Source organism: Ambystoma mexicanum, chromosome 12 (genome assembly GCF_040938575.1).
Source record: "Ambystoma mexicanum isolate Mex_15411 chromosome 12, UKY_AmexF1_1, whole genome shotgun sequence".
NCBI lineage: Eukaryota > Metazoa > Chordata > Amphibia > Caudata > Ambystomatidae > Ambystoma > Ambystoma mexicanum.
The window spans coordinates 30,515,735-30,538,913 of record NC_090936.1 but is presented as its reverse complement, the minus strand read 5'-3'; the positions used below and the strand labels follow the sequence as shown (position 1 = coordinate 30,538,913).

The 23,179-nt window shown below is 45.7% G+C and overlaps 1 protein-coding gene across 1 annotated transcript in view; it reads right to left on the bottom strand.

Moving 5' to 3' along the window:
• Positions 1-23,179, bottom strand: part of TUBGCP6 (tubulin gamma complex component 6) — a 728,796-nt gene that overhangs the window by 147,513 nt on the left and 558,104 nt on the right. Inside the window, exon 21 of the mRNA XM_069627853.1 lies at positions 10,990-11,131. Within this exon, the coding sequence (XP_069483954.1) occupies positions 10,990-11,131 (142 nt within the window). The remainder of the gene's footprint in view (positions 1-10,989; positions 11,132-23,179) is intronic.

Below are 23,179 nucleotides of genomic sequence, written 5' to 3'. Positions count from 1 at the left end.
TGGGAGAAGTGGATGTAATGAGAGAGGGCGGCAAATAGGAAGTTGGCCTTGTTCCTGGGCCTTCTTCCGCATGGACGGCTTCCGCCTTACGGCGGTGATGGTGCCGAGATAAGCAACGCTGTTGCTTAGAGACCGAGGTGAGCCTCGGTTTGCCCCGCGTTGCGCAGGCCATCTCTGGGTCAGGCGCTACACTCTTTGAGCTGGGGCATATAGGTATGATGAATAAAGGACAAGTCGGGCAGCAGGCATCTGTGTTCTACGCATACAGTAGTGGGTACAGATGGTACTTACACGTACCGGTGGAAGGCGATCAGATGCGGCGGTGGGGACTGTTCCTGCAGTCCGTGGCTCATGGAAGAGCAGAGGGCTCCAGCCCGCTCTGCTTGGAGAAGTGGATGTAATGACTTGTATTTACACATTTCAATTGTACAGCTCTACGGCTCACATTTACCCCTCTTGAGACAGGTGTGGCTACTCAGTCACACTACCAACTTGAGTAGTACAAATCTATACCAAAAGGTGAGTTAGCTAATACCCCACAGATAAGTGTTGTGTAGTCTCACACAGTGTGACTACATCAATTCTTGCCTAACAGTCCTGTCTCTAAAATCACTCTTTCCTGACTTTGGTTGGTGGAAGCCTGGTCAAGGCACCTACTAGACCTATTCTAGTGTCTGGGATCGAGAGTGAATTTACTGACCTGAATTTTAACTAACATTTTGACACTTTTACTCATAACCACGGGCATCATCAACCTCTTAATAAACCTACCTGTGAAGTGTATCTTTGGAACTGGTGACATGTGGGCACAAGGCCCAAAACCATTTTAGGATCAGACTTTATAGGAACTAGGGAAACTGTTCATGGTTATTCTAAAGTGTCTATTCTATTTCTAATACATCTGAGCATTTACCTGTGTTGCACTGGTTATTGAATCAAATACCGCCTTATATCTCAAAATGGTTAATGTATGTATCTGTTTTTATAAGAGTTGGTGTGACAATATTTGACTAGATGTTTTTACTTGCTTAGTGTGTATTTTAAAGGGCTAACAAATAACTGTATGTTTGTACTTACCTGTCTTTCTGGAACTATTGGTGTTCCTTCCTCTGTGTGGACTCATTGTAGCCCTAGGCCACGCTCACAGCCCTCCTAACACTAAGCCTTGTCACTCTGCTTCCTTACCATGATTGGGTTTGACTAAAATCTCAGTGTCTCCCTGTTTACGATATTAGGGTTGTCGCCCCAAATCCTCCCCAGGGTTGACTTTGGACATCCATCTTCACACTATCCTATGCCATAGTGACAGGAGCAGATTCTGGCCAGCCTACCGACTATTTGGGGAGGAGAGGACATCACCTTGAAACACTGCAGGGCTTCCCAAGACCCAATCCCACATTATGAAATGACCTGTTTGTGTTATATTGCACAGATCACCTTACAGTGGTGTGGCAGAGATAGTTTGTATCCCATTTTCTTTTGTTTCAAATAACATTTCTGTTACGTGCATGATGTGTCTAAGACAGGCTAGTGGCAGTTGATATTTTTCTACTGTTTTTTAAAACTTTTCTTGCGTGTTCTTTTGCATTTCACTGCATACAGCCATTTAGTGTAGCATATACTATAAAAAAAAGCTGTGCCACAAGTTGTCTCCATGTTCTGTGGATAACTTGTCTTTTTGGACTTTTTCCTGCCCTTTCAAGGCCGGATATACCATATATGGTAAATCCCTTCCTAAGCAAAGCGGTGGCTTTACCGTGCCAAGCGGCGTTATACGTTTGTGGCTGTATGTCGGGGCTGGCAGTGTCCAGTCTTAATCCACATTCTGGACAAAGTGAGTCTGCTCCTGCTGTGACAGGGTCAGCGTCCTGCCCCTGTAAAGAGGGAATGTGGTTCCCTCTCAGTCTGAGGTACCACAGGGATTTCCAGAGCCAGTCCTGCCCTAGAGACGGGGTGTGGAAGTTTGGATAGTGCTAATGCCCGGTACCTTCTTCATGCACCTGCAAGTTTGCAATGCATACCACTGTCGACCAGAATTGCCCAGTTCTGGCCAGCTTCTTTGTTCTTGCCCCCTCGGACATCCAGCAGCAGCAGCAGCCTTTGTGGTGAAACAGCCAGCAAATAAGACGAATGGGGAAAGAGACAGAGGAAAACTACAAGGATGCAGACCAACCCGCACAGCAAGCCAGCAGAACAAGCGAGCAACACTACTTAGCACAGGATGAGAACAGACACCAGCCTCACCAGAAACACAGTGCAATTCCCTCAGGATTACAGCAACCTCTGTGCACCATTCGAACCTGACACAGACAGTTCCCTTATCTGTAAACTGACCACCGACCAGCCCCCATTGAAAACCGGCAAGAACAGAGCTGCAAAAACCAGTAATACGAACTGGGACATTGGCTTTGATTTCAGTGGGCTGCCATGGATCTAAGTTGTTTCCCCGCAGGCCGATAAGATATAATCCTGGATCACTGGGTCCGATCTTGGTGCTGCTGGGAAACATTTATCTCCGTACCATTCTATACGGTAATTGTATTTAGTTAGAAAAACCACATAAGATAATGTCGTTGGGGAAGGAAAACAGCTGGTTAAACAGTAGCAGCGCTTGAGGTTTTAGAGACAGTTTCAGAGAAAACTAGCGCTTTTAAAGTGCAATTAGGGAAACAGCAAAAAGGTCCTTAGGATACTTTAAATCTCTAGTTCAAAGATGCTTGAAGAATAAAACAACAGCAGACACCCTGTTAAAGAATTCGCAAAAGGCACAAAAGGCACACAAGCAGAAGGCTGGGTCAGAGGAAAGAGTGGGCACCCTGGACACCTCTATGTGCACTCCAAAGCTCTGGAGAGACTTCTTGAATCAAAATAAGCAATACCTTAGGTTAGAAGAAATTTCTGTGGCTGGATTCTACTTGAAGTAGCAGCGGATTCCTTGGTCTGGTGACAAAAGCCAGGACAATGGACGGGATCTCTCAGCAGCAGCCTCGAGGGAGGACCTCTGGCACATATTTCTTCAGCTTCTCGGGGTCAGCCTACGGTTTTGGCGCTTTTCTGCAGCACCAACGAAAGACATGATTTGCCCAGTCAAACTTCTTGGATTCCTGGAGTCCAGCACTCTGGTGAGGAGACTTGGATGAGTCGGATTGTGTCTCTGGAGGTTCACTTGGAGCTCAGCATAGACTTGGCAGATTCAGGCTTTCAAAGACAATGCACTTCAATTGGGTTGGCGGTCTCCTGGTATTCGCGGTCCACATCTTTGGAAAGGCACAGCACCTCGGGAGATGGCTCAGATTGTAGTTCGTCTCAGCACTGTTTGTTCCCACCAGTCAAAGGGAAGGAGTCCTCTTCCGAGTTCCTCTGTCACAAAGAAAACGGATTCAGGACAGCAGTGGTTATCACAGGTTTCCCCCTTTCTCACCTGTTTTCGTTGCCTGATGACTTCTTTATGCGGAGTCTTCTTTCGTATGGTTCGGGTCTTATACAAGCCCGCTCGGCCGTCCTCAGCTTCCAGATTGCGTTCAGCTTCGATGTCCGGGATCAAGGGAAACTCCAGGAATTCAGAAAAGAGGAAGAGGTGCACACGGTAGCGGTGCAGGGATTCCGGGAAAGGCTGGACAAGAAGGAGGGAAGGTAATTGGAAGAAGGGGATCCAGGAACCAGGAAACAGCAGAATAGTACAAGGGAGAGTATGGAGCACACGTCCGGTCACAGCTAGCAGCAGCATTGAGACGCGCAGGGTCGCGGGGCTGTGGTTTCTTTATAGAGCACGCTGCGTAGAACGTGAAAACTGGTGAGCAGCGTTCTTAGCTTGTCGCCATGTTGGTAGTACTATGGAGTGTAAACCCCGACGTGTCAGGGACCAGGAGGCCCAGAAAGGGCGAGTTCGATGGTTCATGACAGCGTGCCCCCTCCGGAAACCCGGCCCACCGGGTTTGCCCGGGAGTATGAGATGGAACCTTTTGAGTAACCTGGGGGTATTTAAGTTTGAGATAGGTTCCCAAGTGCGTTCACTGGGGGGATAGCCTTTCTATTCTACCAGGTACTGGAGTTTGCCACATCTATATCTAGAATCACAAATCCTGGAGACCTCATACTCCAGTTGGTCATTGACGAGCACTGCGTTAGGCCGGAGGTTAGTTCGAGAGGTCTAGACGTATGGCTTCATTAAGGATGTACGAAAGACCGGGTGGATTTTCTTCCATGAGTCTGGTAATTTGAGTCAGAAGGCCACTGGGTTGATGATTTCCTTTATAGGGAATGGCCCATAATACCGGGGAGCCAATTTATTTGGTCGCAGATGCCGTGGCAGCAGCTTCGAGGATAGCCAAACTTTATCCCCTATTCTGTAGGTGGGGCTTGGTCTCCATTTGGAGTCCGCATACAGTTTGGTCTGGGTCCTGGCCTTCTCTAATTGTTCTTTGGCTTCTCTTTGTACATTAATGAGTGTTTCAATCCAGGAGTCGACTGTGGGGACTGGTGTAGGGTGTGGAAGGACAGAAGGTAGAACCGAAGGGTGGAATCCTTGGCTACAGAAAAAAGGGATGGTCTTAACGGCCGAGTGGTCCGAATTATTATAAGCGAATTCAGCCACTGGTATTAAAAGGGACCAATCGTCCTGGACCTTGGTAGTGAAGCAACGGAGATATTGTTCCAAGGTTTGATTTACACGCTCTGTAACTCCGTTGGTTTGGGGATGATAACCTGAGGAGAGGGCGCGTTGAATTCCTAGTATTTGGCAAAGATGTTTCCAGAACTGAGAAATGTATTGAGGCCCTCTGTCCGATATGATCTTGGAAGGGAGTCCATGTAGTCGGAATATGTGTTCCAGGAAAATTCCAGCAAGTTCTGACGAGGATGGCAGTTATTACAGAGATGTAAAATGAGCCATATGAGTGAACAGGTCAATGGTGACCATGATGGTTGTGTATCCCCTAGAAGGTGGTAATTCCACAATGAAGTCTGTAGCTATGCACTCCCAAGGCCTTGTTGGAAGTGGAGGTTGCTGCAATAGACCCGCTGGTCTTTTGTTGTCATGTTTGTTTTGATTACAGACAGAGCATGCCTGAACGTACAGTTGTAGGTCAGCTTTCATTCCGGGCCACCAAAATTGCCTTTGAATTAGTCGGAGGGTATTGGTAATACCACGATGTCTGGAGTAAAGGGTATCGTGACAGAGGTTTATTATCCTTTGTTGTAGTTTTTGTGTTGGGATGACCAAGCCGTTATCTTTGAACAAGTATCCATGCTTAGTCTTCAAATTCCACTGGTTCTTCCTCGAGATGTCTTTCCAGAGCTCAGAGAATTGAGTTTGAATGCGGACTTTGTCTAGGAGACTGGTTGCTTGGGCTACAAATATTGTATGGGGAAACATCTTAGGAAATGGTAGATTTATATCAGGTTGAGCCAGGATGGGGGCTTGTGTAAACTCTGTTTTCAAGCGTTGGAGAGCCTTCTCCTGGACTGATGTCCAATGAAAGGGAGTATTTTTCTTCAACAAGCCAATAATCGGTTGAACAATCTCGGAGAAGGATGGTATGAACTTCCGATAGAAATTGGCCAAGCCCAGGAAAGGCTGGATCTGTTTTACGGTGGTTGGAGTAGGCCAGGATAGTATGGCCTTAACCTTGGATTGATCCATTCCTATGCCGTCTGGGCTAAGGACAAATCCTAGATAGTGAACAGTGGAAACATGAAAAAGGCACTTCTCGGGTTTTGCTAGAAGCTTGTGTTCAAGTAGCCGTTGTAATACTGCCTTAACATGTTCTTCATGCTTGAGAGGATCTTTAGAGAATATCAAAATATCGTCCAGGTAGACGATGACGAAAAGAAATAGCATATCCAAAAATACCTGATCCATAAAGCGTTGGAAGATCGCCGGAGCATTAGAGAGTCCAAAGGGCATGACCAAGTATTCATAATGACCAAAGGGTGTTCTGAAGGCTGTCTTCCATTCGTCTCCTTCCCTAATACGGATCAGATGATAGGCACCCCTGAGATCCAATTTGGTGAATATTACGGCTCCTCTTGCGGCTTCCAGGATATCTGAGATCAAGGGTAATGGATAACGATCCTTAAGGGTGCACTGATTAAGATCTTGATAATCAAGACAAGGTCTGAGCTCTTTGGTGTCTTTCTTAGGAACAAAAAATAATGAAGCTCCAGCTGGAGACTTGGATGGGCGTATGGTGCCGTTTTCTAGGTTAGTATCTAGGTATTCACGAAGGGCCTTTTTCTCAGGTTCAGACAGAATGAACATCCTTCCAAAGGGAATCACAGCTGAAGGTTTGGTTTCAATAGCACAGTCCTCTGGCCTATGGGGTGGTAAGGCTTGGACAATAGCAGAAGAGAACACATCAACGTATTCCTGGTAGGCTTTAGGAACCTGGACGATGTTAGAGACCATGAGAGGACCTTGCTGGGTTGTTGAACGTTCTTCCGATGGTGTCGGAGAGGGATCCAGGAGTAGACAATGAGACATGCAAAATTCGGAACCTAGGAACAGGGAACCTGCTGTCCAACTGATGTATGGGTTGTGTTTTTGTAGCCAGGGCATTCCCAATACCATTGGGTAATGGGCATATTTTATGATGTCAAATTTTATCTTTTCTCGATGATGGTTTATTGCAAGCTCGATTTCCTTGGTCTGAAGGGTTATGGGTCCAGAGGAGAGAGGTCTCCCATCAATTGCTTCTACAGGTTGCAAGACAGTCTGGGATTCGTAGGGAATATGATGTCTAAGGACCCATTCTTGGTCTATGAATATTCCCATGGCCCCACAGTCCACTAGTGCCAGAATGGGGTAGGATTCCTTCTTGGATGGCAATAGAAAGGCCTGTAAAATTACCAGAGAGTTTTGTCCAGGAGAGTTCAAGGATGGTGTAGATGTGGAGCCTGCATCTCTCTCCCAAAACTGAGCTCCATCTAGGATCGGGAGCTGGCGTTTCCCGAACACCGCGGAGGGGCTATTGGACATTCTCTGACTAAATGCTTGTCCGAGGCACAGCACATGCATAAGCCAGTATGGATCCTTCACAACCTTTCTTGGGGGGGGATATGGGTCCACGGAAGGCCCCTAGTTGCATGGGTTTGGGTTTGCTTGTAGGAATAGAAGAATCTTTGGATTTCGAGGGTGTCTCTAAGGGATTATTATGGAGGGGTCACTTGGTCTTTCTTTTCTCTGCCTTCCTTTCCTGGAGGCGAAAATCAATCTGTAGAGCAAGATCCATAAGTGCCTGGTATGAACTAGGACGTGCCACCCTGGCTAATTTATCCTTAATATCTTCATTTAGCCCTCTTCGAAAGAGAGTGAAGCAAGCTTCAGAAGACCAACCCACTTCTTTAGCCAGTTGCTTGAATTGAGTTACATAGGTGAGCATGTCCTGAGAGCCTTGCTGGAAATCGAGTAAACGTTCTTGAGCACTAAAGACCTGTTCTGGCCGGTCAAACATGGTTTTAAGTGCTTGAATGAATCCATCATAATCATCCAAAAGGACATCTCTGGAATTAACTAATGGTGTGGCCCAGGCTAATGCATTCCCGGAAAGGTGAGAAATAATAAAGCCCACTTTAGCCCTCGGGGTGGAGAAATAATAAGGTTTAAAGGTAAAGTGGACCAAACAAGAATCCCCAGAGGGTTTTCACAGAGCCATCATATTTGTCAACAATACCACCCAATAGCACACTGTCCTTTGTGGCAGAGTCACGGGATAGTACCAATTGTTTTAACGCAGCGTTTTCAGCTTTCAAGTTTTGTACTTCGGTCGTTAGTTCTTGCATGCCGCGCATAAGATCCTGGATTGCCGCCTCCATGTCTATATCGACTTCGGTCAGGTGGCGTCTCAATCTATCAGAGGTTTCCCCCTTTCTCACCTGTTTTCGTTGCCCGATTACTTCTTTAGGCGGAGTCTTCTTTCGTATGGTTCGGGTCTTATACAAGCCCGCTCGGCCGTCCTCAGCTTCCAGATTGCGTTCAGCTTCGATGTCCGGGATCAAGGGAAACTCCAGGAATTCAGAAAAGAGGAAGAGGTGCACGCGGTAGCGGTGCAGGGATTCTGGGAAAGGCTGGACAAGAAGGAGGGAAGGTAATTGGAAGAAGGGGATCCAGGAAACAGCAAAATAGTACAAGGGAGAGTACGGAGCACACGTCTGGTCACAGCTAGCAGCAGCGTTGAGACGCGCGGGGCCACGGGGGTGTGGTTTCTTTATAGAACACGCTACGTAGAACGTGAAAACTGGTGAGCAGCGTTCTTAGCTTGTCGCCATGTTGGGAGTACTATGGAGTGTAAACCCCGACGTGTCAGGGACCAGGAGGCCCAGAAGGGGCGAGTTCGATGGTTCATGACAGTGGTCACTTCACAGTGTTACAAAGGGTCTGCAGGCGTCTATGGTCGTCTTCTTCTTTGGTTACTTCAGTTTCCAGTGGTCGACTTGCCTTTCACCTCAGAAACCTCACCTTTTATTCAGTTTCCGCACATGCTCCTCTGCAATCTCTCTCAGCAGTTCACAGAAAGTGGCGGGTGGCTATCCAAACAGGACAGCCAGACCCCTAATCGGAGCTTGGTTCCACTGAGGCAGACAAAGAGCAGGGGAGTGAAAACGTCCTCCCCCCACTTCCTGCCTGCCCAGACACACTGGAGCCAAGGCAGGGACACAAAAGGGTTCCTGTCAAAGGCAAAACACACACATAGACCTCACCCTCCCAGAAATGTAGAAAAAGGGCTAACACAGAACAACCACGCTAGAAATGGCGAAAAAAGAAAGGAGCCACCAAGTTAGTGCTTGTGTGACCCTATTATGCACAAACGAGACTGTGCATACAGTCTGCGGTAAAACAAATGGCACAATAGTTGGTAGAACACATCCACTGCCACCAGCCATAAATAAAGGGTTGTCTATGTGACTAATAAGTCACAGAAATAGAGAGAAGGGAGATACTAAAGATCCCTTTGGTACTCCACATAAAATGGTGTGTGCCAATCTCGCAGAGTATAATGTTTTAGGGGTTATACAAAGTCCTTAAGAACAGTAGAAAGGATAATGAAAGAATCTCAAAGGAGAACCCGAAGGGTTGCCAGCAACACTACCCATAAAAAGCTGTGTGCTGCAAAAGTTAAACACAGTTGCCTTAAAAGAGATATGGTGGAAAGTATACTTCATGGTAAAGGTAAAACACAGAGTACAGAGTTCCGAAAGGCAGAGCAAATAAGAATGAATGAGTGGAAAAAGGCTCCACTCGTTCAGGATAGAAGAAAAAGGTACAGAAGTCCAGCAAAAAGTGCTGAGGGTCTCACTACGTGAGGGGATGAAGCATAAAAATGATAAATCTCCCCAACAATAGCCATAAGGACTGATCGTTGATAAGCTAAGCGAGGCAAGTGAAGCAAAAGGTCTTCACTTCCACCCATTACTGTGTATATGGAAAATGGTATAGAAGTTCCACATACACCCGTCATTGTGAGCCATATAGATTTCTAGAAGGCAGATGTAAACTGACAGTTAAACAGCATAGGCTTCAGTGTACCTGCTTCCAGTTGGCATAACCAGCAGAGGCTCTTACTTGGTGTTTTACTAGTTCTTTTGAGTTTAGATGGTGTAAAAAAGACTGTTATAAAGCATAAACAGGATTTGCGTCATGGAGGCTGCCTAAGAGGTGCACCGATTTTTGCTCCAGATAGACGATGGCCCACTGAGCAATTTGTTTTTGATTAGTGGATAGGGAGCCTCTGAGACTTTTATTTGCTCCGATGTTGGTACTTTTCTCCTCATCTTCCTTTTAGGGGACAAAGAGACCTCACACTCTGAACAGTGATCCCAGATCTGAGTTCTCTCTCCAACGACTTATGATCAGTAAGTGTCTTATACATTAGTGTGTCATGCTAGGTGCCACAGTAGGGCTAGCTAGAAGTCAAAGTGTTGTTTGATGGTAGACCACAGATTCCCTGAACCATCAATATTGTGGAACTGAAATAGAAGCGCAGTGTTTTCTGATCCACACCTTGCACACACTAAATCTTTGTCACTCTAACGTACTCAACACACCCTCGGCAATGCCGTTCACAAACTCAGCCAGATTCCATACCCACAAGCAGGTTCCCAATACCCTCATCCATCCTCATCTGTGCTTTCCCAAAACACACTTCCTACATGAAGGTGCAGAGACCTGTAGAGGAAGGAAAGGGACGGCCAGAGGGGAGGTCCAAGCACCTTGAACTTTGCTGCTCCTTTACACTTCATCTGGGGTGTGCAGCCTGCTTGCCAATACGTATATCTTGTACTGGGGGATTTAGTGGGAGATGCAGAAGCTTACATTAGTGCTTAAACCTGCAGCATGTTCACAGCCTATCAACCCAAAAAAATGGAAAATGGAATAAGACTGTCAGAGTACCTGCCCCCTTGGACAGAAGGGGATCGTAGCCCGGGGATCAAAGCCCAGAAATCACTTTCAGCTTCACGCTCAAGGTTCAAGGGGCATTTATGGGAGGGGAATCCTAATTCATACAAAAAAAGAATGGATACCTAAAATAGTCACCCCAATGAGTGGTATGGCAGGCTAGTAGATTTGTAAAGCGCAACACATTGCCTCAGATGCAGCATCTGTCAAAATAAGTGGCAGCCTCAATGATTTTTAAGTGCTGAATGCAACCTGAACCTTTAATCTTTTCCTGACAAACAACTTTTCAGTGTTTTCCATCTGAGGAAATGTAAGAAATGAGAAGGCAAGAACAATTATGTCAAGACTCTTTGTTTTGTCTACATGGCTAGCTCTCAGGTCAGGGACTAGACGTATTGGCTGAACTGTTGAATATACCATAGTTTTGCTGTGAAAAACCAAATATGTATTAAACTGCTATGCATGTGAAGAATCCTAGTTCTTAAGTTCGCGAACAAAGTCTTGAATTAAATGCTAAGTAGATGTCATTTTATAAAAAATTAGTGACAAACTACCACTATTCAGCTAGGAAAAACAAGTTTCAGTAAATACTGTACCTTTTCAAATAGCATGTCGCTGAGAGACTGAGCAAATTCACCATCTTCCATCAACAGGAAATGTCTTAAGGCTTCAAAGTGCTTTTCAACATTCAGTCCCACAAAATAGTAATCTACAATAGCTTTGTTCACAAGAGAGACGCTGAAAAAAGATAAACATGTTATGCAGACCTTTAGGGCAGCCTCATCTAGGACAGTTACAATGACTTATCATAGTGTCTACTGTAATCAGAGTACACAGACGTGCAGTTGTGGTTCATTAGGTGGGGGGTGCTTTTCCTCTTGGGGCTACTAGTATTACTGCAGGTGACATCGCAGGTGTAGAATTCCTGATTAGGTGTTTGGCGTACCTGAAGCTAGTCAGGAGTGTGTATGTCCATAGATTTTTTTCCTTGAACAAGGTTTCTCTTTGGAATGGCTGACACTCTCCGTTCCAAGATCACGAGAAGGCCAAGAAGGAAGAGGAAGACCCAACAAGCATATTAGTAGTCTACCATCAGACCTAAGGAGAGCCCTAAAGGTATGGGGACAGGACCGGAACTATTTTGCCTCACAATAAAAGATGTTCCCTTTACATTTGGAGCATGTAGTGGCACGGCATAACCACGCCCCGCCCTCTAGTGCTTCACCTCAGTCCTCTTTGTAGCATCGGACGCAAGTCAGCTTATTCTGCTAGATCTTTTATTAGCGGGATGGTTGGTGGGTATATGGACAAAAGGTGACTTTGGACTAGAAGTACTTCAGTCACTTACTACTGTGAGTAACTTACTGTGAGTAACATTCTATTACTCCTACACCCCCATCTCCTTTCCTCCATACTGTATGAGCAATTTCAACGTACATTTTCACAGGGAGGAGGATCCATTTATAATTAATTATTGGAGAACATGTTTTTAGTACTGCATGTCTGAAAGCCACATCTGACCTTGCACTAGTGTTGAGGCAGTAATGTTTACTGAAGGCCGAAGGCGACGCCCACCTTACTTATGACGTCCCACAGCAGTGGTCTTTGGAAAGTGACTGCTGTGGCCTTAGTCCTGAGAGCATGTGCATGTGTTCCTGTCGGTAGTTATTTGCACTGTAATTTGTAAGATTCTGAAATAGTTGCTACCACCCATCTTGCTATGGAAGCTTTGGAAGGTGGTGACCGTGGAGAAGAGCCCCCAAAAGTGACAAACAAGGCTTCTGAAGTCTTTGGTCATGTCCAAATAAAATTGTAGTGACTTGCGCACATCTAGACAATGGAAACCATTGTCAGCCTCAGATGTGGGATTTGGGGAAAAAGTGGCAAGTACTATCTTCTGGTTGAGGTGGAAGGCTGAGACAAACTTAGGCAAAAAACCTGGATGGGTAATCAGAACCAACTTGTCTTTATGGAACACTGTGTATGGCTCCTTTGTCACTGACACCTGAATTGCACCCCCTCTATGAGCAAACGTCAACGCTACCAGAATTGTAGTTTTCCACGTGACTAATTTAATCTAAGTGGATGCCATTGGTTCAAAAGATGTATACGCCATTGCCACCATAATTATTAAAGTCCCACACTGGATAAGGACGAGAGATTGGTGGAATCATCCCTGTTAGCCGCTGTAAATGTCTTTTGACCAAAGGGTTAGCTGATGATAGAAGTGGTTTGTCCGAATTTCTCCATGCACAGATTGCTGCTAAATAGGTTCGACAAGTACCCACCTGTACGCCTGACTGGGCCTAACCTGTTTAGTGCCGGGTGAATTACCAACCCTCTGAATTAAGGGGGATGGGGGAAATACATAAGTCCAAAGCCTGTCCCAGGGGATCTGGAAAGCATCCTCTAGGGTTTTCTTCTTGCCCTGACCTGTCCAAGAAGCGTATAAAGGATATTTGATGATCTCCCTTGTGGCAAAAATGTCCACATTTGCTGAGAGTTATCTGGTTCAGTTTCAATTCGTATGCAGTAGTTGCCAGCCTGCTGAGTCTTCCACTTCCGTGTTCTCTTCCTCTGTTTGAGCTGAATGCCCTGACTTATGTCTCCACTGCTGGTCTGCATAGAGCTGGAGACCTCGTTCTGCCCTGCTTGTTGACTTAGTACATTAAAGTGTACATTAAAGCGTAATTGTTCTGATGAGGACAGTCTTGTTTTTTAGGATAAGCTGGATCGATTTGAGTGTTAGAGGAAAAGCCAATATCTGTGGAAATACTTTTCCGAGGAACTCCATTTACCGTGAATAGTGAGCTTGCCCAAGGTGGCACTCCACCCTTCCATGGAAGAATCAGTAGTAATGATCACTGTATGGAGGCTTGGCGAAAGAGAGCCCCTCTCAACACTGGAGTCTTGTTTCCACCAAATGAGGTCTTGTTCCGGAGATGAAGGGATAGAAATCCTGTCTGATTGATTGCCTGTTTCCTGATCCCAAGAACTTGATAAGTGTGTCTGGGTCACTCTCATCTTGAGTCTGGCCAGCAGTAATGTAAGGACACAAGATGCTAGGAGCCCACTATGTGTTGGTATCAGCATCCTGATGTTGAGTCTCTCACGAGAAAGTGATTCACTGCTGAGGTGATATCTCTGAATCTTTCTTGGGTGGGGAACATCCTCTGCGATAATGTGTGCCACCTTATGTACTAAGTTCTGGAAGTGTACCAACTCAGACTTCTTGAGGTTAATTGAAAAACCCATGTCGAAGAGTACTTGCATGAGTCTGTGACATGATGAAAGGTTCCTCGCCCTTGGAATAAACACCTCTGGCCTTCCCCTTCCCCAGAAGCCTGCTATTCGGAGGGGATTGTGACAATTCTTCAGATGGCCTCACTTCTCACCTGGGGAGAAGTCAGGTGTGTGTGAGATGGTCAGTAATTGCCGGACCCTACCTGACTATCGTATTGGTACATATCAGGTATACGGCTCCGGTGTTAGTCCATTTTCTCTCATAGCGAGCTTTCCGTGAGAAAGTGTTTGTGGGAGAGGGGCGGGGGATTTGAGCTCCTAAGTATCCTACCTGGTAGGACGGGATAAAAGTATTACAGGGAAGGGGATAATGCATATCCCCACCCAGTGTCCCACTCACACTCCCTGAAGACCCCTCGCCCAGGTGATCCTCCCGCACTGGTCCGCCCCCCAGGAACTGGATCCAGAAGCGATGGCTGTGTCCTGGCCACCTGCATGACAGATCCCCGGTGACTAGTGGGCGAGACACCTTCAGGTTTCTCACACATTCATATGGTCCAATGAAACACTTATACACCGATATATTGTAAAAATAATGGGTTATTGTACACATACAAGGGTAAAGAGAATTCTTTAGAAAAGTAAGTAATATTATAAGCAATAAACACAATATAAAAACCCAACACAATACTACTGGTAGGTAAACCATAGTATAAAACGCTTTTAGAATAGCAGTATGCAATTCAAGATGAGTAAAAACCTATTTGTTGTAAACTATTACACATATTCCATTTCAGGAATAGTTCAGTTATACGACTATGTTACTTTCTAGAATAGTGGAATACAATTCAAAGGAAAGCAATAACTGTTTTACTTATTCTGTTTCAGGAATATACAGTTACAGAAACAACACATAGCAAGTAAGTACTTACTTTAGCAGTCCTTCCCTAATCTAGGAAATGAGTGTTCTCAGAGGCAGAAGGGACAACTGGTGGTCCAGTGGCCAACAGTAGCAGAACAGGAACTGGCAAACTGTAGGAAATCAGAGTTCCAGAAGATATCTTCTTAGACCAAGTAAGTACAGTACTTTAGAGTCGGTAAAAGGGTTCAGGGACTTCGTAGAAGGCTCCCTGCATGCGCTCCAGCGTTAGGCTGGGGCGAACTCACAACAAAACGAATTACCACCCTAGCCATACAGGAGCAACACAACGACTTTAGATAATGTGAGAAACCCGAAGGCATTCTCACAACCACTCCCTAGGGATCTTTTACTGCGGTGGCCAGGGAAGGGCCATAGCTTTTGGATCCCGACCCTGGAGGCAGACAAGCAACAAAGGATCACCTGGGTGGAGAGCCATTGGGGAGAGGGTGCTGGAAGGCGAGACATGGTATCCCCCCCTTCCCTAACACTGACTAACCTCCCTTCCCTCAGCCTTCATGGGCTACTCCACTCATGCCCTATTTTTCCCTGCAAAGGCTCACCAGGTACTGAGAAGAGGTAGAGGCAATTAGGAGTAGTACACACTACCTATGACAAACATCCCTCTAGTACTGGGATGAAAAAGTGGGGTCTGAAGGCATGCCGTACTGAAGGTCAGGCAATTCCCATTGATTGGGTCCATTATGGTCAGGCAAGGCTAGGCAATGACTCCCTTAATAGGGATCAGGTATATAAAGGGAGAAGACCTGAGCAAGTCAGGGGAGGAGAACCGCTGTGGTGGAACGAGACCAGGAGATTTGAACGCCTGCAACGATCCTGGAGCGCATGCAGACCCCAGACTGACTGAGTTGCGTGGTGGCTGCAGGAGCGGGAGCCTTGAATTGGAAGGCAGGCAGCTGGAGCCGCCAAGCTGCTGAGAGAGCCAGGCACAGAGGGGACACGGTCCGCATGCAATGCAGTGCAATAAGGACGCCAGCGCAAGCGAAGACGCCTCTGGCGAATGAGCAGCGACCAGGCGGTCTGCTTCCTGGCTACGGAGAAGGTGAGCAGGAGCAGTGGCAACTGCCAATGGGGAGACGCGAAGAGCCCGTGAGTGTCAGAGGACACTGGAGGACCAGAGCGCTCCCAGGGGACTGCATACAGCTAACAGTCCGTGAATACGAACTATATGAAATAACAAACTGAATGGAAATTGCTGTTTGAATGAAATCATGTTATATTGAATACCAAACTGAATGGAAAGTACTATATGAATAAGAACACATTATACTGAATATCGAACAACTATTTGAAGTTAAACCAACACATTGAATGTCAGACTAAATGTGAACAATATTGTGAGCAGAACTAAAGCATATGGAAAATTGAACAATCCCTTGAATATGCTAACAACCAATGTGAGAAAAGAATCATAAGTCTGTGGCAAGGCAAAAGACTGCAACAAAAGAGGTTACAATAACCAAAGAAAATACAAGTGTGAGAAGTCAGGAGGCCAAAGCAGAAAAGCCTGTGAGGTGACGACTAAGGCCAAGGAGAACTTATGGTTGCGCGACCTGTAATGGGTGGACTGTGCGGTCTCATAACTATGCCTAGACCACGGAGTTCCCTAATGTGAAGAGCAGAGACATCATGAAACAAGCCAAGGAAACACAGAGGGATCCTGGTTGCGCAACCTGTGATGGGTGGACCGTGTGGTCCGACAACTGCGCCCAGACCAAGGAGCCCTAAATGGTGACAAGCAAAGGACATTGTGAGCATGTCACGGCGAACTGTGAAATGAATGGTAAAGCAAGTTAGAAGGTGGGTCAAGTGAACCTATTGTTGTCTTATAGTGAACATTGAGCAAGTGAAAGCAGTGTAAGTGCTAAAGTGAAATCTTGGGGAAGGGAACCCTGAGAACTGGGGGAACTGAGAAATACTGTCTTGGGTAAGGGAACCTCAAGACCTCCCTTTTGTGTGAACTGTGCTAAATTGAACTTGGGGAAGGGAACCTCAAGACATGGCAGAACTTTGGTGAAATAAGCAGCTTTTGGAACTGTGTTGAACACGTCATAGGGAATCCAAGAAGAAATTATGATGAGAACAGCTGAGGCTTTACTTTTCAACATTATTTTATTTGCTAAGAAAAACCCCTCACCACATTTTATCTAGATGTGAAGGCAAGCATCCGTTTTGACACAGAAAGACCTTTTGATGTGGACTTACAGACACAGATGTCCCTTAGTTTTCTTTAGGCAGGAGGAATCCCTACCTTAGTTAGAGGACAAGCTAGGACTGAAACCATCCTGACATTTGAATAAAGTATTCTTTGAAATGTAAGTTCTGTTGTCTGTGTAATCTCACTTGATACCATGCCTGTCTCACAGTAAGTATTACCTCAAGCCACACAGTACCTCAGCAGTGAAGAAGATGTTGCAGATGGAGGTCTTCACGATGCAGCAGCTACAGGACCCGGTCTCTGGCAGTTGAGAGGAAACGATCCCTGCAAAGGATTCTTCAGTGCTTTTCTCTGTCCTGTGGTTTTGGTGTCCTTTTCAAGGCTCCCTTTCAGTGGACATTTTTGATTAAATCAGGGACCTGATTACATGGGAATAAGGAGTTCACGAACCTGACAGAATGTGGCAAACATTTCTTTGTGTTGTAGAATGATATTTGGAGGTATCACATTTTCAAGATATTGAGAGGGGCGAAGAGAGGAGAGTGTATTTATCATGTCTACGATAGTACCAGGGGTAAAGTCAAATGTGGTAGGAGTCTCTGTCCGGGTATGATTACACGGAGTAGCGGGTACAGAGAGGTTTTTATCAAGTTTTTTTTAATCATGTTGCGAGCCTTTCCAATTTTGGTTTTAAAAGCCTATTGTATGTTATAACAGTCTTTGTGTCGCTGGAGCGGAGGAGGGACCTGCTTTCTCCAAGGATTTAACTATTTCAAAGAGTTTCTGTGTATTGTTTTTAGACTCCTCTATCTGTCTATTAAAGAAATTTGTATTTGCCTCATGGATGCCATTTTTATAAACCTTGTCTGAAGCTTTCCAAGTGTGTTTGTAGATTCAGAGGGGCATTTTAGCCATACTGTCTCTGCCTGTCTTAAGTCTTTTCATTATGCTTAGTTCTTCAATCTACCAGTTTAGATGGCCAGCATTCATCGTAACTAACTTAATTCTAATTGGGGCCACTATATCTAGCATATCTAGCATGGAGCTGAATGAGGAATCCAATGAGTTTACTTAAGTTGTGGGGATGTTTCGATCGGTGGTGGTGTTCATTATCAGGTTCAGACATTCTTTTATGTTTTCCGCCATAATCTTACTAATGTTCTGGTTTGAAACCTGTTTAAGTGGGTTTTTCTTATTCAAAATAGGATGTTGGAATTGAGATTGAAATGTAATCGAGTAGTGATCAGACCAAATGCAAGTTTGGGGACATTCTATCTGTATACAGAGGTTTTTAGCCACAACCCACTCTCGGATGTTAGCTTTATCAATCATGGGTGGGTGAGTCATTAAATGGTATTCTGCGTTGTTTAGTGCAGTTTTGAGGGCAATGGCCCCTTTATCGTTATTTTTGCACCAGCGATTAAAATCTCCAGCTAGTAACGTTGAGCATTTCCTGCCGTGTAAGTTATGTAAGATCTTATCAATATCTTGGTTGAAGTTAGACATATTAGTAGGAGGGTGATATACTAATATGAAGTTGATAGAAGTTTGGTTGACCGAGGAACCCAGCCAATCAGCACTCATGCTACATTTAAACCCTTGGGGTCGCTTTCCTTTCAGGACAGTGAGCCTCCTAGTTGGGATTGGTTCTAGGCAGCATGCCAGAAAACAAAGACCAGCTGAGTGTGGGGATCCTCCCCTGTTTCCCATCCACACAGACACCCTGGAGCATCAGCAGGATTCTGAAAGGATTCCTGCCGAAGACAAAAGTGAAACCAGAATGGCAGAAGAAGGCCCAAGAAAGGACAAGCACACACGAGAGGGTGAAAAAAGAAAACAGTCATCATTGTGGGTCAAATGTGACCTTTCTTGTGCATTACTGTAGATGTGAACAGAGCCTGCGGGCAAAAATCACACAGCAGTTGGTAGAACACATCCACTGCCATCAGCCATTCAAGTATGCTTGTCACTGTAACTTAAATGTTATAGGAGCAATGTGAAAGGGGATACAGTGTAACCCCTCAGCACTCCACATAAGGTGGGGTGTGCTCATCTCACAATGGGGGTTGTTGAAAGGATAAAAAGTATCCTTCTATCATTGAAAACATTAGTTCACACAAGGTAAATCAGAGAAAATAAAAAGGGACGCCCAAAGGGCTGCCCAGCAACACAACACAGAAAGTGCTGTGCTGCACTAATAAAATGTAGATGCCCAAAATGTTATAGGAAAATATGATTCCAAAAATAAGGTATGGAGAGACATAAAAAGAACTCGTATAGAGTAAAAGAAAGTTTGAGTGGAGAAAAAGGTTCCCACTCAATCAAGAACATAGAAAAAGAATTGACAAGTCCAGCAAAAAGTGCTGGGGGTTTCACAGGTGAAGGTGATTTGCCATCAATATGAAAATCTAACCTAACACAGACATTCTGGCCATTGCTATTGAAGAGGGCACCCTCTGTTGCTGGTGGTTGGGTCGCTGACTTCTTGGTCAGCAGGATTAGTCTGCCTGACTCCCTTTTGATGTTTTGGAGCACACCTTTTGCCTGAGGAGATCAACCGTCCTAAGCCTCAAATGGCACTTTCATTTTCTTGACCTGCTCATCAGCCATAGAAAAATTGAGCCATAACTCTGTATGGATGTCGCCCTGTATCTCTGTTGAGCTCTAAGGGAGCTTGGCGGCTGTGAGCCTAGGGTTGCCTTTCTTGAGACATGTTGACACACCCTGTATCTTTTCCACTCCATACCAGACAGTTCTATTTCTTTGTTCTTAGTGCCAGCCCCCATCTTGGCAGTGACACTTTGTCCCAGATCCCAAATATTGGATGTTGCTAAAATGAATCCAGGCAACAGAGGCTAAGAAGAGGAGTTCCTGTCCTTTGTAGCATTTCAGGGACTGGGGGTGCCTATCGTGTTGCTGTTTTTGGTGGACAACATAGCCAGCAAAACAAAAAGTTGATGGCTAGAAGATTGTTGAAAGTATCATAACTTCTGGCTTTGCTCTGAGCAGGCCTACTGACCATCGATTTAAATCTGCCATGCCATCATAGAAAATGAAAGACCATACACAAAACAGGCCTGGTCCCACCTCAAAAACGACAGTCTATCCTAAACTGCTAGGTCATAAGCAACCAAAGACAGGTGTCAGGCTCACTGGCTGTTAGGAAAGATTTTGCTACTTCACCTCCATAGTTTTCTATGGAACCCAACTCTTTTTGCTTTGTTTTTGAGCCTGTCCTGACTTTAAGGGAATTAAAGCCTTCAGCTTCACTTCCCTTGCCTTTTGCTCATTTGTCATGGGGAACAGAATAGTGCTTCAGACTTTCAGTAATGGGGAACTTTGTTTCCCTTTTAAATGTTTGCATTTTAACATTGCACACAGCATTTTACAGTGCAGTGCAATGGGGATACTTTTGCAGCTCACTAACCTTTAATATTTGGGAGTTGTCGTTACTTTCATATGTGCTTAAATAGAAGCTGGTGGCAGCAGCTGCATTTCTACCCTTCTTGCTTTCTTTTTTATGTGCACATTTCGCATTTACTGCGTATGGCTAATAAACGTGGTTAGTGCACTAAAATGTCTGTGTCAAAGATTTTCACTTGTTCTTTGGCCATATTGTAGTTTGGCATTCTTACTGCCTTCTCAGGTCAGGAAATCCCACAATGTCATGCACCTGGTGCAAATCCTTTCTATTGGTGGGTTTGTACTTGCTTTCAGCTCCAAATTTGGATGAAAGTAGGGGGTTGTGGGGGGGGGGCTGCAGCCATTCTTCAGATCTACGTTGAAGCCAAGAATCCTTAGAAGAAGAGCAGCCTATTGAGAACCTGAGGGCGACATCTGCAGTGGACCAGCATCCTCTACAGTGATTGGCAAGGTGAAGCCCTGTTCCTCTGCCTGATCTCAGAAGAACCTTGTTGGTGCTTCAACCCTTGGAGTAGTGGGACCAACTAGTCTCAACATCTTCTCGAGGTTGCATGCACCTCAAACCTTCAGAAGTGTCCGTGGACTGCACGGTGGACTGACCAGCACCTTTTGAGCTACCTTGCCAGAATCATCACCATTCCGTGTTTAAGACCTTTGGTGGTCGCCAGCTTGTGCCATAAGTTGCCTTCACCCACATTTTCAGCTTCCTTTCAGCAAGGGGACCTGTTCTGGAACTGCTTCTTTGACTGTGACTGGAAGGATGCCTCTTGTCACTTGCAAACAGCATTTGTTACTAGAATTTGGCTTCTTCCATCCTGTGAAGTATCCTGAAGAGGTCTGCATCGCAAAAGTCTACATTTCTCCAACTGGGCTTGCATCTTGCAGTTGCACCCAATCGGAAAAACCACTTGAACCTGCAATCATTGGACGCCTTTCACCCGAGCAAAGGATGGAAGACCACGATCCCAGCAACCCTCAGGCGACCCATCGTGACCTCTGACCAAATTGGAGTCAGGGGGTAAGCATACCTGTGCCTGTCCCCCTGACCTTGTATGGGAGGATAGGTCCAAGAAACCCCCCTCCCCGACATGCCCCACCTATGTGAGGTCCGTGGCTCGTCAGGGGCCCCCCTGTCACCAGGGCCCAGGTGGCGGGGTGACTACTGATCGACACACAGGACTGATCGTGTTGTACTCTAACAGACCATGGACACCATTTTGGAAAACATCAGGACTCCATTTTAGATACTGACAACCTGAATCCCAACGAGACAGCCTGCCTGCGACTACTGCAGCTTGGCCCCCACTCACAGAGAGCCATACCCTTCCCCTGGCCCCTCCGCTCCATGGCAGATCCGCTGAAGACCCGTTCTCACGAGCAACCAAACACGAACAAGTATCAGAACAAACACTGTATCATTTACCTTCCGCAGTACATCACTGTCCCCGAAGTGACCTGACTTGCGGTTCAAGTCTGAAAAATAACAGAAAACCATCCTAATAGAACAGGCCTCGACCCTGCATCTAACCCGTGACATGTAAAATATATGGTTTCAATACCCACTTTTGTATGAATCCCTGTCGATGTCCAACCGCACTCCAACGTCTGATGATTTACAAAGATTGCTATATTAAATATAAACATCCGTGCTTAGGGAAGGGATAAAAATCCATAAGTATTGGTAAAGCAAGCCTGGCCTCAGTTTATACCCGACACCATGTGCCTAGAAAACTTAATGAAAATTGTTAGAGACCACCCAGTGTTAACTAACGAATGCTGCTAAGTACACAGCAAGGCAGAAGAAGCAGTACTGCGACCATGTGTGTTTTGCACAGGGGGACACGTTTTAATGTACAAGCCAGAATGAAAACGTATTATTGCCTCTGAAAGTACGCCACCAAACCTAAATGCTACCTCATGCGTTATCCAGCTACTACCGTGTGAGATTGCTAACATGTAGTCGTCCGATTTTTAGTGATGTATGAAACACTGCCAAATTGTCATAGTCATATATGAAATAGTACACAAATGCATAGACATTAGACGTGGGTTATCACTCTATTATTACTAACTTTATTAATCGTCTCCTCGTTTCGCATAGTGTGCAGCCCAGACACGGAGAATTGCTCACACACACACCCAAGGACATCCCCCCACCCCTCCCACCAAGGCCCGCCAGGACTAGCTGGTGCACGAGCAGCACAGCCTCACCTCCCCTCATCCTGCTTGACCCGCTTCAAGTATTTCACCTCCCCCATGCCCGAGACCGCCATGGTCAGCCAAATGAATTATTTACAACCTGGTCCTTAACCCCACCGCCTCAAGGGGCCAGAGGTAGACCCTCGTTGATCCAGTGGTACTCCGGTTCACCCCAAGTTAATGGGCCTTGGAGAGCAGATATTCAACCCCGTACTAACATATCATAAAGTAATTCGTCATTACATCTAACGAGACCCGAATGACAGGACAGCTCACCTTGTGCCCTCAGACCAGGCACCCAAGTTTATGACACCTGGTCAACAGTTCAGGAGTAACTGTGCCCTGATGTATTGGTACAGCTTCACATTATATGCATTTCTCCTCTGTCCTATTGTCTCTTAGAATAACACTTTGCAGGATTTACAGGACAACTGGAATCGTCGAAACGGATGAATGTTTTGTGTGTGGCCACAAGGGCAGAAACCTAGGGCAATCATCCATCAACGACACTGACCACGCCTGGCCTGGCCGCCCCACCCCGATAAGCCCAGCTGACCCATCCGCCCCACGTTGGCACCTTGCTGATGTCCACCAATCATGGAGCTGCTTGTCACTACTGCGCCTTTAGTTAGTCGACGCCACCCAATCCCCAAGACCATGTGCCCCCTATAGTGTGTAGGTTTCATGAGGAGGTTTTGTAATAAATAAGACTGTCTTTGCTATTGTCAGACAGAGCGCTCTCGGAGCTTGCAGAGTCCTTTTCATGGCCTATTTGATTAGATAAAGAACTTCTTTACATTTACCCGCACTTGGTCTTGGCCTC